The 13446-nt window shown below is 35.3% G+C and overlaps 1 protein-coding gene across 1 annotated transcript; it reads right to left on the reverse strand.

Moving 5' to 3' along the window:
* Window positions 1-26: 26 nt before the first annotated feature.
* Window positions 27-12453, reverse strand: LOC127933463 (inositol-trisphosphate 3-kinase A-like). The gene is made up of 7 exons (XM_052530485.1): window positions 11743-12453; window positions 5243-5342; window positions 4200-4413; window positions 3144-3348; window positions 2397-2495; window positions 1879-1950; window positions 27-1154 (listed from the first exon to the last, which is right to left on the reverse strand). The coding sequence occupies exons 1-7, from the start codon at window positions 12193-12195 to the stop codon at window positions 951-953; spliced, it is 1347 nt and encodes a 448-aa protein (XP_052386445.1). The 5' UTR covers window positions 12196-12453; the 3' UTR covers window positions 27-950.
* Window positions 12454-13446: the final 993 nt, after the last annotated feature.

The raw sequence follows: 13446 nt of genomic DNA on the forward strand, positions 1-13446 counted from the left end.
AATTTCAGAAACGCAGAATGATTTTTGAGCAGATGTTTTTTTTTTTATTTGTCATAAACATACTGCACAGGGAACACTGTAACAAAACTCACCTGTCCCCCTAAACAAAATAGTGTCACAAGGTTAAGTTTGTCTGATAATGAAACACTTTCAGTGGTGTGCAGGTAGAGAAAATGACAACCCAGGTTCTTAAAACCAATACAATATATCCAAGAAAGAATTAATAAGTCCACCCATGATTGATCACTACAGTCAAAGCGATTAATATCATTCTATTGTACAATAAATGCACTAGTGTTGTGCATCATTCACATTGTATAACTGTATATGCATTCTACATAACACACTTCAATGCATGTGCTACACCAACTATACACTTTAGTTTGATGGTACTTTAAGAAACAGTCGGATGTGCAACGTCAATTGTTTGACTAGTGTTTGCAAGGCCTAGACATTGAACGAAATGTTGCTTACAACTAAACTTGATTATATGAAGTCTTATATGAAGTGCGCAGAAATAAACACTTGACTTTAATAGATTCCAGCATGCAAACCCAGCCAAAGGAACTGGACAAGCTAAACTGATTTTGTTCCTCATTATCTTAAAAACTTTGATTGAAAGGTCTATGCTTAAGTGATTGAAATTTGTTTTATATGCACACATAAATTGTGCCCTCATATGCATTTCTTTACAATTACATTTTGTCTTCAACCTTTTTTTTCTTTTTGGACTGTGGGGAAGAGTAACTGCATAATGCATTATAATGACAGATATTCATGGTGCATTTATTAAAACCATGATCAGGGTGAGATACTTTTACAGCCTAACACTGTAAAGTAATGGACTTTGTCTCTGGTAGCCTCCCTATAATGCACTGCAGAAGGTTTAGAAGTGTCTATTAGCATGCTGTCACTTTCACTCGGACAGTGAGAAGTTTGCAGTCAAAAGGTCACTCCCTGGCCAATGTGGAAAGGGTTTGCAGCAGGTTCTCCAGGCCCCACAAGTATCCGTCTTCCCGGTTGCCCTCCTCCCAGGGTCTGTAGTGATCCAGGTTCTGTCCGTCTAGGAGAGGTGTAGTCTTACCAAAATCAATGAGCCAGACTTCAGCCTTCTCTGTGTGATCGTGAATGAAGAGAAGCGAACTCCCAATTACCTTAAAGACATAAAAAAATTTTTTTGAGGTGGGCCGTACCATATGGGAGGGTTGTGAAGTGCCATTCAAACATTTGGGGTCAGTACGATTTTTTATGTTTTTGATAGTAGTCCCTTATGCTCGGCAAGTCTCCATTTATTTGATCAAAAATACAGTAAAAACTGTACTAATTAGTGTCATTACTACAGTCTTCAGTATCGCATGAACCTTCAGAAATCATTCTAACATACTGCTTTTGTGCTCTCAAGAAATAATAATTATCAGGGTTGAAAACAGTTAAATAAACCATGACATTTTCCCCCAATATGCTTTAAAGAATAGAAAGTGCAAAAGAACTTTTATGAAACATACAAGTATTTACTGACTAACAATTAATGTGTCCTTGCTGTATAACAGTATTCATTTATTTCCTTAAATCTTACTAACCCCAAATACTGCAGTACAGTACATTACAACCTTAATAATATGATGGATTATGAATAAAATAAAAAATATATTCTTAGACATTAAGTAGCTAGATATTAATGATTAAGTTAACTAATTAGATATTAATTGGAATTGCACTGCAATACAGTACAGCATTAATAAATCATATAGTAGAATATATAGGATATGTTTTAGTTAGACATCAGTTTGGAAAATTAATTGGAAAATGTTAACATTGCACAACGGGGAAAGGATCAAGGTAAAATGCATCATTAAAATATATAAATATATATTTTACCTCGTGTTTCTTGAAGAACTCTGAGGCTTTCAGTGCCTGTTTAATATCTTCAAGCCTTGTAATATAGGAGTTCTGTTAGGTAGGTGAAGGAGAAAGGCACAGCATGAATCATTAATTCAACTAGAATTACTGTATGCTAGAAGTTATTTTTCAGTATTCACTGGAGTGAGGCTCCAATTACACAATCACACCTTATACAGTAAGTGCAGTTCATTTGTTTCAGATTTTATATGCATTATATTCCTGTGTTTGCCAGTTTTAAAATAAATATATCCTTTAAATATAATGACTTTAAACCATACAGACCCCATATTGAACAGATGAGCTTTTATGATACCGTTTTAACTGCCTTATGGGAGCAACTATATCTAACCTATTTACATCAGACATATCTATCCCGGATACAATGTACTTAAGGTGTTCATTATGCCACAAAGAGAACATCCTTCCATTGAAGTGTAGATGTGCATGCATTATATCACAGAACAGGTTGGTCTAGTTCTCAAGAACTCACGCACAGTTATGTTTTTGTTGCCTTTGACGAAATCCTTAAAGACCTGAATGACGTCTTCCTTTGACCGGGTCTTTTTAAAGTCTGTGTTGCAGGTTTCCCCCCTCTGAAATAAGAAAAGAATGTATTGTTTTGAATGTAAAAGAATAAAAAAGTCAAGTTGAAGAGCTGTTACTGACAAAAACAGCAGGTTGAGGATAATACAGTGGTAAAAAACCTGCGGTATATACCTTTTCAAAAGCTTCACTTTTATACCTTTTATGTACTAATATGTACATTTAGCTAGTAATATCTACATTTAATGTACCAATATGGAACCTTTAGGTACAAATGTGTACCTTTGGAAAAGTTTCCACTACTTTGTGGCACCTTTTGTACCTTTTTTTTCGGCGAGTGTACAAAACATGTCAGTAAATACATTAATTCTTGTAGACTTAATAGTGTTTAAAATGATTTGTAAATTATCTTAAACTGATTTGTGTTAGTACATAAAATAATAAACAAACAAAAAAAGATAATGATTACATTATTTTATATTTTATTAATAGTATTATAGGACATTTATTTACTTATTTTCAATAGTAATAATTGTATTTATTTATGTGTTTAATAATTTAATAATGAAGTTTTATTATTATTCATTATTATTAATAATAACTAAGTTAATATTCATTAATTAATATTACAAGTACAAGATTCAAAAACCTGGTTTTCGGCTGAACTTAAATTCTGCTTGCTGTGATTTTTAGGCTACCTTTATACCCTCAATGCGGAAGCCTAGAGTGTTAGTAGAGCTGAGACTTTCTCTCCACTGCATATAACGTGGTTTGGTAACAGCCCTCTGTTTCTTCTCCTCCACTGTAGGAGCCTCTCCGTCCACCTCCAGCATCTTATTATACAAGTCTTCACGCAGCTTTGGCTTCACCCTGGCCCGCGCCAACTCCTCCTCCAGATATGTCCTGAAAAGAAAGAAAGAAAGAAGCAGATTTTTAAATAACCTAATGGAAAGGTCAATTAATCATGCCTAAAACGTTAATTCAGTCATCTGCAGTTTTTATTTTTTGCATGCTTGAACTTTACTTGACTTCCTGTGTGAGAAGAGGAAGTCACCAAGGGACTCCTTGCACAAAATCTCTCTCAGTGCGTAAAAAGAATGCACAAGTGTGTTTGTGTGTGTGTGTGTGAGAAGGAAGCCCTCAGGGACGCCCCGAGTCTGCCTCGCTAAGTGTGCATTTAAGTTTTGACTGCATGTGCACAGGAAGTGGTTATTATTGCTGTGCGAGGGCCTCTCTCTCTCCTCGCGAGCTCCACCCATCGCCCTGACAGGATGCAGGCCAACAACCAGAACAGGTGTTTCGACAGGCACAGTAAACCAGCCATACACAATGTATTAGCATGACGATAAAATGAAAAGAATTACGCATTAGCAAAACAAGTAATATGTTCTGTGTTACATTTAATGAAAATAATTTTAATGTATTATTACTATTTTAAAAAATATATATATAATTAATAGTTAATATTTAAATATTTAAATATTTGCAATGCTCTATTTCAAATAAATGCTGTGAACGCCGTGACAAAATGTTTTACGGTTTGTACAATATTAAACTGCACAATTGTTTTCAGCAATGCTACAATAAAAGTTAACATCGTAAAGATCTAACTGTGTTTATTCCACACGCATTCACTGTTTCTCTTGCTAAAATTATCATAAAAAATAAAGTATGGGAAAGTTAACAAATGACACTCAAAATATATAGTAAATTCATTTTTTTGGCAAAAAAAAAAAAAAAAACTATTACTCTACCTCACTCCCATCTTGCAGTCCATGACATTGGGCAAATCAAATTTAGCCAAAAGGTCTTTCATTTTGAGAAAAAGCTCTCCGTCTCTCTCGACCACTCCATAGTAGCTGGGCACGAAGGAATGTAAAGCGTCCTCTTTCAGCCTCTCGAAACACAGCTTCTCATTCTCTGAGAACTTCTTCAGGATGGAGCCCTCATCCCCTGCTTTAAAGCTGCCTGGGCAGAAACACAAACACAGACAAAGGATGACTGGAGTCACTGGAGCACATAACATCAACACTGAGCCGCACAGACCTTAGTCAGGATCATCTGTTAGTTGATATGAACATTGCATGATAAATCATTAATGTTTGACATCTGCATGTGTTCAGCAACGTTTCAGATATGTTGATGAATATAAGTTTATATGTATACTGTCATGGTTTTGGCATGTGAATATGCGTGAGTCCAGTGTCATCACATAACACTACTCATAACCGCTTCCCTAAAATGGAATCAAATGACTGTACTTCCTCATGGCTTTTACAAAAAAAAAAAAAAATTGTTGTTTACAAAAAAACAGCCAGAAGACAGTGACGTTTTTGACTAGGAGGCAATCTGTCTGAAAATAAATTTGATGGAGATGAGTACAGTATTTATGAAATAATGTCCAAAAAGAAGTTAATAACTACAAATAAAAGCAAAGCTACATAAAATATGCTAAATTTTTGACTTTTAATTTACATTCAAAATGACTGCTTTCAAGAACAATAATTACTGAGTAAAAAGCATCTAATTTGGTTTTAACGATCGCTTTTTAAAACAAGTAACCAAAATAATAGTGTAAAAACAATATTCATGTCTGAAGGTTGAGGTTAATAATTTAATAATTATCATAGAAATTTGTTTAAAAAAAAAAAATTGTAATATAAATATTCAATTATTGGTTGCATGTTGATTGTAAATTGCAGTCCTATATGCATTTACCCTGGAAACTGTGTAAATATGGAACTGTAACATGCATTTAAATTGGACTAAAATGTGCCAAATTTGGCAGGGGTGTTACCTTTATGGCCTGCTAACTGAACCCAGGATATTCGTCTTCGCTGTGAGTTCACTAATGGGCAACTGACAATAGTCTTCAGCTTCCACCAGGCATTGCTTTGCTGGAACACATTAAAACATAATCATTCATGACTATGGAATACATCGAATACTCAGCTGTAAATAAAACTCAATCCTTGACCATCTGACAATAGATCTGAGATAAAAGAAGTGTGACCAGTGACCAAAACCAACTGACAGCGTTTTTTCAACACTCCACAATGTTCCTTCAGTGTGTGAGACTGAGTCATACACACACGGTCTCAGTTGGAGCTGTGAAGCTATGTAATCTAGCACTTCAGCCCATAACATAGACGTATGGTTTGCTGCCCATTTCAAATAAACATTCGGAAAAACAAGTCTGTTCATTTGAGGAGTAACATTTGCATAGCACACTGCCTCTTATAAGATGTTTCTTGAAGTCAGTGTGATGTTACAACACCCTTTACTTTAATAATGTGACATACTTTCAATTGAACCAGGTGAACCAGGAGGTCCAATTGTATCATTTTCCAAATAAAGTCAATTGTGATTTTATTTTTATTATTTATATTTTAATATACTTTTAAATGTAATCAATTACTGTGATGTAAAGCTGAAACAGTTGTGCTGCTATATATATATATATATATATATATATATATATATATATATATATATATATATATATATATATATATATATATATATATATATATATATATATATTTGGATTCTTTGATAGATAAAATGTTATAATATAAATGAATAAAGTTATAATAAAAAGAACAGCATTTCATTCAAATATTATTTTTTTAAGTAACAATATAGACTTCCGGTCAAAGGTATGGGGTCAGTAAGGATTTTTTTTTTTTTTTTTGAAAGCAATTAATAGGCTCACACACACACATTTAAATAAATAATACAAAAATAAACATTAATTAGATCAACAATAGTTTAATATGATCTTGTTTTCAGAGATATTGGGATCCCAAAAATTTTTTTGATTAATTGCTTAGCCCTACAATAAAAAAGTAAATTTCATGCCAAGTTCACTTTTTTCGATATAAAGATTCATTATACTTTAACATCAATTGTCATGTACTGTACCTTACTGAGATAATCACCAATCACTTCCATTTTATCTGTATTTTTTGTTGCTTAATAAATATTAAATGTTCTTCACAGCAGTAAAAATAGATTACATATTTTTCTTAAATGCACTTTAATGACCTAATCTGTAAAAATAAAATGTAAGGGGAAAAAAAGCTTTAGGAAAAGGGTGCAGGTGTTGAAATGTTAAGGGTGTAACTGAAGTGCAGTGTTTGTTCTTCCACTTAATATGGAAAGAAATGTGTTTGTTACTTTCTGCCTCTGCTGATGAAGCAGATGAGTGAAGTTTGCCAACATATGTTGAATTCAACCTCAGGTACAACAGCTGAATGGAAAGCAATACAATACTTTACAATACAGTGTGCGGCAATTATTACTGAGCCTTCAAAATGGATGTGGTACAAAAAACTTTGGACAAGATCCAGAGAGTACATCATATTATTTAAAGTCACACAGACTGCGTACGGCCCTGTATAAATACAGAGAAAAGCCATAAACCAAAGGGTATGCCCCGCACTTTGTGAAGCTGTGCACACACATTTTTAACACACCCATAACTAAATATTGAACTGGACAGTCATGCAGACAATTCAAACAATATGGTGCCAACTCTCAAACAACTACCAATCATGTTTTATGAAAATGTGACATGTTTCTATGAAAACGCTTTACCTTGAATAAACATCTACTGAATCACAAAAAAAAGTCAACACTCATCTCATTTTGTCTCTTTGCTACTGAATATTACATTTCAGCAGTCATTCGAAATGTTTTGCACGATTATAATAATTGATTATTAAAAACGAGGCACTTGAAATTATATAAATATCAAAGTGAAAATATAAAGTTTAAAGCTGAACGTGACATCTTTGGTATCTTTTATTTACTAGTTAGACAAAAAAACTCAACTTAGTTTTACTGTGACTACATTTTGAAGAATAGGCTATTTTTACTTAAACAGAGGATTGACATTTTTTTTTACATTGCCAATCCTCTTTTGCAGTGAAAATGTTCTGCAAGAAAAAATAAAATAAATAAAAAGAATAATTTCAAACGTGAGTATTAAAATATGCATTATAGTCACAAGAGTTTATAAAACTGACCTGAGCTGCTCTACCATCGAACTGTGGGAGGAAACTTGTTTGTGACACTGTGGCTTCTGCTTAAATGTCAAACGGTAATGAGTTTATGTTTTGATACAGGCTGATAAAATGAAGTGTTTGTCACTGTGTGTGTTTTCCTTTTTCAGAATAGGTGTCTGCAACAGCTCTGCGTAAACATTCAGTTTATAAGCTCTAAATGGCTTTTTACAGTGTCATTGAGCTTGACTTTTATTGGGCTAAAGAAGATGAACATTCATCAGTTCATTCGATGCAAGGTGTGTAACTTTCCGAAAAAGAAAGAACAGATACTACGCAGACATGGCGTCAAGATTTACAGAGGCAAAGTGTTTAAAGTACAATGACAGCGAAGGCCTTCTATGGGAGCGAATGAGCTTGAGGACCACCAAACATAAGACATCCGTTCAGAATAATCAAGAATAAGACGATTGGTGAGATTTATCTATTAAGCACTGGGTTAAAAAATACTATTTCTACATTTTTATTTGCTCTGTTTTTTAAAGACTTTTATAGTCCTTTCATTTACATTCACCCTTACATTCATGCATTTGGCAGATGCTTCAATCCAAAGTGAGTTTTAATGTATTCAAAGTAACTTTCCCACCCAATGACTGCAATATTTTTTTTTTTAAATGACAAAGGTCATCACTTTTACCTCTATTTCAGAAATTATAAGAATGTATTATAAAGGCTTTAGCACATAGCGGTTAAGCCTGTTGAGCTTGTTATTTTAACACTCAAAGTGCTGCCAACTTGTTAAAGCTGCACGCCTGTGATATTTGCCCAACTCAAACTACATTGAAGATACTTAATGCAAACAAAAAATAAACAATTCCGGTAAAAAACTTTGAACATCCTACTTTGTAAACAATGATGCAATGGATGGATGGATATCTCCGTTATATTTTTTAGCTATTTACTACTGCAAATATTTAATAAGAAAGAACATAGAAGAGCCGCATGATACAAATCTAGCCACAAATACCATGTGTTGTTTTCACGCAGTGAACAGACATGCTTTCACAATTAGGAGCAAGTACAGACAAACAAACACCCACACGAACGTAGCATAATCATGACCTTGAATGAGCTCTTTACATCCATCAATTGAACAAAAAGCTGTTATTGGATATGAAGATTTCAATCAAGTTTTCTAATGCCTCAGTCTTAATTACAAAAATTTTTATTCCTTAAGATACAATGACAGTTATCAGAAGCCTCACTGGCAACTCAAGAACAGATAAAAACTATTTCATAACTTTCAACAAGACAGTTCCTCATTGCCAGTCTCATGTTCTCATGATTGTCTGCTTTTATTTTTAAAAGGTCATATGACATTGCTAAAAAGAGCATTATTTTGCGTATTTGGTATAACGCAATGTATCCGGTTTAAGGTTAAAAAAACATATGATGTGCATTATTTTTTCTCCTTTGTGGCCCACCTTTCTGAAATGTATCGATTTTTACAAAGCTCATTGTTCTGAAAAAGCGAGCTGTGCTCTGATTGGCCAGCTATATGTGATTGGCGGAATACCTCAAGCGTGTGACTGGAAAGTTACGCACTTTAACATACTGTCATGCCGTCTCCCAGCAGGACGAGACTGAGTCCATTTCAAATGATTCAGTTCGACCAGTTCACTAAGAAGATCCGGTTTAATAGAACGATTTGTTCGCGTAACAAATGAGGCATTGTTGCATCCAGTGGGGACATAATTACTGATTATAATGACTTATACTATGTTTTTTATGTGTTTCGTTGCATATCACGCTGTGTAAACATAAAACCATGTCTGCATTAGTGATCGGAGAAAAAACAAACAACAAGTGCTACTCTACACCGCTCAAAACTTGTGTTTGAATCATCATTTAAATATAAAAAACTTACTTACAGACCATGAGTCAGAAGCCCCAGACTGTCCTTGCAAAGCTGGAATTGCCCAACTTTATAGAAAAAGCCTTCGTGCTATGGACACATTGTAGGCTACTGGTTCAGGAAACAGTCCTCCATAAAATACGCAGCACACATCTTAATATTTGGTTGAACTGTTCTGGAACAGTGTTGAAAATATAACTTAACCACTTATTTCTAGTTGCGTCCTCTTTTGAAAGGCCAAAGTAGCTTCGCTTTCACAATAGCCACGTTTCCATTGTCGAGCTTAAACCGGGTGTGCTAGTGCGTGCCAGTGCCAGTCGTGTTTCCACTGTCACTTTCGGGGCTTGATCATGCCTCGTCGGGGCTTCCTCGGGGCCAACGGCCAGGGTTTTTTGCCCGACGAAAACCTTGGGCCAAAGCGGGCCAGCTGGGGCTAGGGGAGTGGTTATGAACAAAGGCGGAGTTTCTCCACGTCTGAAGAGTTCAGCGCTGCAGATCATTTCAGAAAGATAACAGCTTTAACATCAGTATTAAAGACTCTTTAAAATAACTTGCTCAAAACTCACTTTCAGACAGCAGCGAGTGTTTAAAATAATGCGATCAAATCCGATGTGGATTATAATCAACATACAAGGCAGAAATATTTTAAGCGATGTAAAAGACTATGCACGCTAAACTATAACGTTACCATAGTAAACATGGTAAATATGACCGCTTGAAAAAATCAGACGTCAGCTTCTTATTCTCTATCACAATCATGTATTTATTTAGTAACTAATATTATCAGTCAGAAATCTCGTCTCGAGAGTTTAGCTCCACGTTAAAATCATAAAAATATAATAATGTTTTAGTGTGGAGCTTTTATAAAAATAGATATATTATCATTCATTCTAAATGTGACGTATAGGCTACTGTGGCTACAAATAAACAGAAACAGACTCGACTGAATAAGCAGGCTATTTTCATAAGCGTATAAAATAAATAAATAAAATATAAATACATTTATTTCTGTGTGATTAATTTTAGGTCCTGATAAATTAATTCATTATGATCAATGTATAATTTATTCTTTAGTAAAACATCAATGCTTTAAAGGTTTTTAAAGGTTTATGATGACCAAGCCATAAAATAAAGCCTTTTTAATTTTTCTTAAAGAGAGTGCCTTGGAGTTTCCTATTTGTTCTATATTTTGATTATCCCATCCAAAGAGCACCTCAATCTAACATTTTGAGTCCTGGAAGCGCCCCGCTATAGACATTTGATCGATGCTTTTGAATTTGAATATTTAACAAAGCATGCAAACAAACGGCCGCTTTTATAATGTTCGTTTTGTGATCGTGCATGTTCCAGTGATTTATTTCTTATTCGTTTTCTGATAACTTCTTTTTGTTGGTGAAATGATGGGGTTGAGTGAAGTTGCTCCTGAGAGGCGTGTACAGGGCGTGTTTTAGTGAAATGCAGCGGAGCTTCAGGCTCGACTGTGGAAAACCTGCGCTATTCTGGCCTCGGTGCTACTGGCCCGAGGCTATTAGCCCCGCCTTACCCGTTTTAAACCCTGGCTCGCACTGGCCCGACAGTGGAAATGCGGCTAATGAAACACAGCTCCTCCACAACAACACTACAGCAAAAATCAAAGTTACACCTTCTTTCTTTGTGTGAACATTTGGCGGCGTTATGCAAATCTTCCCACATAGTGATGTAGACATGTGGGAGGCATTTTAGGGGGGTGTATTTGATAACAGTTTGACTCTTAACTGTTATAAAGAATATCTCTTTGGATTTGAGACTTTAGTCTTTACAACTTTACAGATATTCTTGATGCACCAAGAGCTTGTAACACTCCAAAGAGAAAGGAAAAATGTATATTGCATCATATGACCCCTTTAAAGAGATTTTAAAGATCTTTAAGAATAAAGAGCCCATAATTTAATTCACCCCAAGTCTATTCAGAAGTCTATATTTACTATATAACAAACAAATCCCAATAAAAAAAAATTACAATTATTTCTTATATATCTTATAGTCATAAGTCATTAATTTGCTGAAAATCCCATTACAGGATGCCAAATGTTAGGCTCAAATGTGACAACTTGCCCCATATACTCTGATAACACGACCCACTATTGCACCAGGTTTTTACAAAAGATGTTTAATGAACTCAAATAATTTCCCCCCTGTGTAATCTCGTTTGAAAAATACAATAGCTTAGTGCAGCCAGAATTAGAAACTGAATGTTGACTCTATACTGAAAAATATTCACAAGAGTAAAAAGTGCGACAACTAGCCCCTTTACAAACTCAACACCTACCTCGGTCTACCAATGAGTTCGTGCCTTCTCTATTCAGATTATAGAACCTGAATGACTACATAACCTACCTCTCCTGAATCTACTGAGTCCCCCAAATGTTCGAGAGTCACGATGCCTTTGCTTTTGGTCTCGTTGTCGCTGAGGATGTCATCCTCCGACTCGTCAAACGCCGTTGAGGAGCCGTTGGAGGAGATGGAGGAGTTGGAGAGTTTGCGGCGCAGCCGTCCGTTCACCTCCTCCTCCAGATCCTCCTCCGTGATCTCCCGTGAGTCCCCATCAGACGTGATGGTCACCTGCGGAACTAGGCACCCTCTCCCACGGTTACCGTCGGAGAGAAAGCCTGCTTGCCCACTGAACTGTTCCGCCATCTGTGCTTGATCATCACAAATCTCTGTGGATGAAAAGTTTCCTGCGCGCCCTCCTCCTCCTCCTCCTCCTCCTCCTCTCCGGGATCCGTCGCCAACCGGAGACGAATGGAAGAACACCGCCTCTCTTAGCGACCTCCGCCTCTGTTTGGGCATTGAGGTGCCAAGAGGGCTCAGATTGTCCCACCTCTCTCCGAGGGGCCACACGCTGAAATATTGAGTTGGGGCCCCTAAAATAAATCCAGTGTGTCAGAGGCTTCGTTTCCAGTAAGTTATATAACAAACGATCTCCATCCAGATAAGTTAGTTTGTCTTCGCGTGAGTGCGTGGAGGCGCGTTCACAGTCGGGGAGCCCCTGCTGTAAACAGCGCTCGAGCTGTGTGAACACACACCTTCCGCGTTAGAAGCGTTTCCTCGCTCTTCCTGACTTTTAATTTGGCTTTTGCTTGGTAGCTCATTTCCTTATTCAGTGTAGAATTCGACCACACTGCTGTTTATTGTCTATTCGTGTAGACATCGGGATAAACCTTCACTTTGTCCATCTGAACCTGCAGAGTGGACTTTAAATGTTAAAATAGGCTGCATGTTACACATGTAGTAAAAGTAAAAATAATCTTATTCAAAGTAACGTGAATTATATGATTATGTTGGGATATCTATACAACAATGTTATAAAGCATCGTTTAGCATATAACAAATGTTTTTATAACTATTGTTTATCAGATTTATGTTAAATTACAACAGAAAACAGGCACAAAATAAATGCCCAAAACAGATTAAATACTGTGTAATATCTAATCCTTTACTGAAAACAACTCATTCCATATAAAGTTTACTAGGGTAGCTATATAATTCATTAATAGATGTTGTTGTTGTCAGAACTTGCTGGAATAATACAGTGCAAAAAGTATTTTGATGACTGTATATTTTAGAAACTATATATTTAAATAATATAATACTAACAACCTGTTAGAGCTATTATATCTGGTTGTTACTGTAAAATGTAGCCAACTATTATTATTATTATTATTATTATTATTATCACAGATAATTAAACAGATAATGAAAGGTCACATGATGACCTGAAATTCATCAGAAATTGCCCTTTCCAGTAGCTGTGGTCATACAAACACAAAACACAACACAAGACACAAAAAACAATGAAATAAACATAAAATAAATAAAACAAAATATTTCAATGTACATTTTGGGAATGACCATTTCACCTTAAATGATAATGCATTCACTTTTTTTATTCCTAAAGCCCGTTAACAATATTTTACCCTAATTTGTTAAATATAGGCCTATTGATTTTCTCGGAATTCTATAAACAATTTGTACTATGTAGGCTACTAGAAAACATTTTAAAGTAAAATCACATGTAAGCTACTGTTTATTAACTGACTG

The sequence above is a fragment of the Carassius gibelio genome, chromosome A17, assembly GCF_023724105.1.
Source record: "Carassius gibelio isolate Cgi1373 ecotype wild population from Czech Republic chromosome A17, carGib1.2-hapl.c, whole genome shotgun sequence".
Lineage (NCBI taxonomy): Eukaryota > Metazoa > Chordata > Actinopteri > Cypriniformes > Cyprinidae > Carassius > Carassius gibelio.

What these genes read in the sequence shown, in the direction of transcription:
- LOC127933463 (XM_052530485.1), bottom strand. Translation starts at nt 12,195, where the DNA reads ATGCCCAAACAGAGGCGGAGGTCGCTAAGAGAGGCGGTGTTCTTCCAT. An exon ending in ACTCAGTAGATTCAGGAGAG is followed by an intron (nt 5,343 to 11,742) that starts GTAGGTTATGTA and finishes AATGTGTTCCAG; the next exon opens with CAAAGCAATGCCTGGTGGAA. An exon ending in AGTTCTTCAAGAAACACGAG is followed by an intron (nt 1,155 to 1,878) that starts GTAAAATATATA and finishes TATGTCTTTAAG; the next exon opens with GTAATTGGGAGTTCGCTTCT.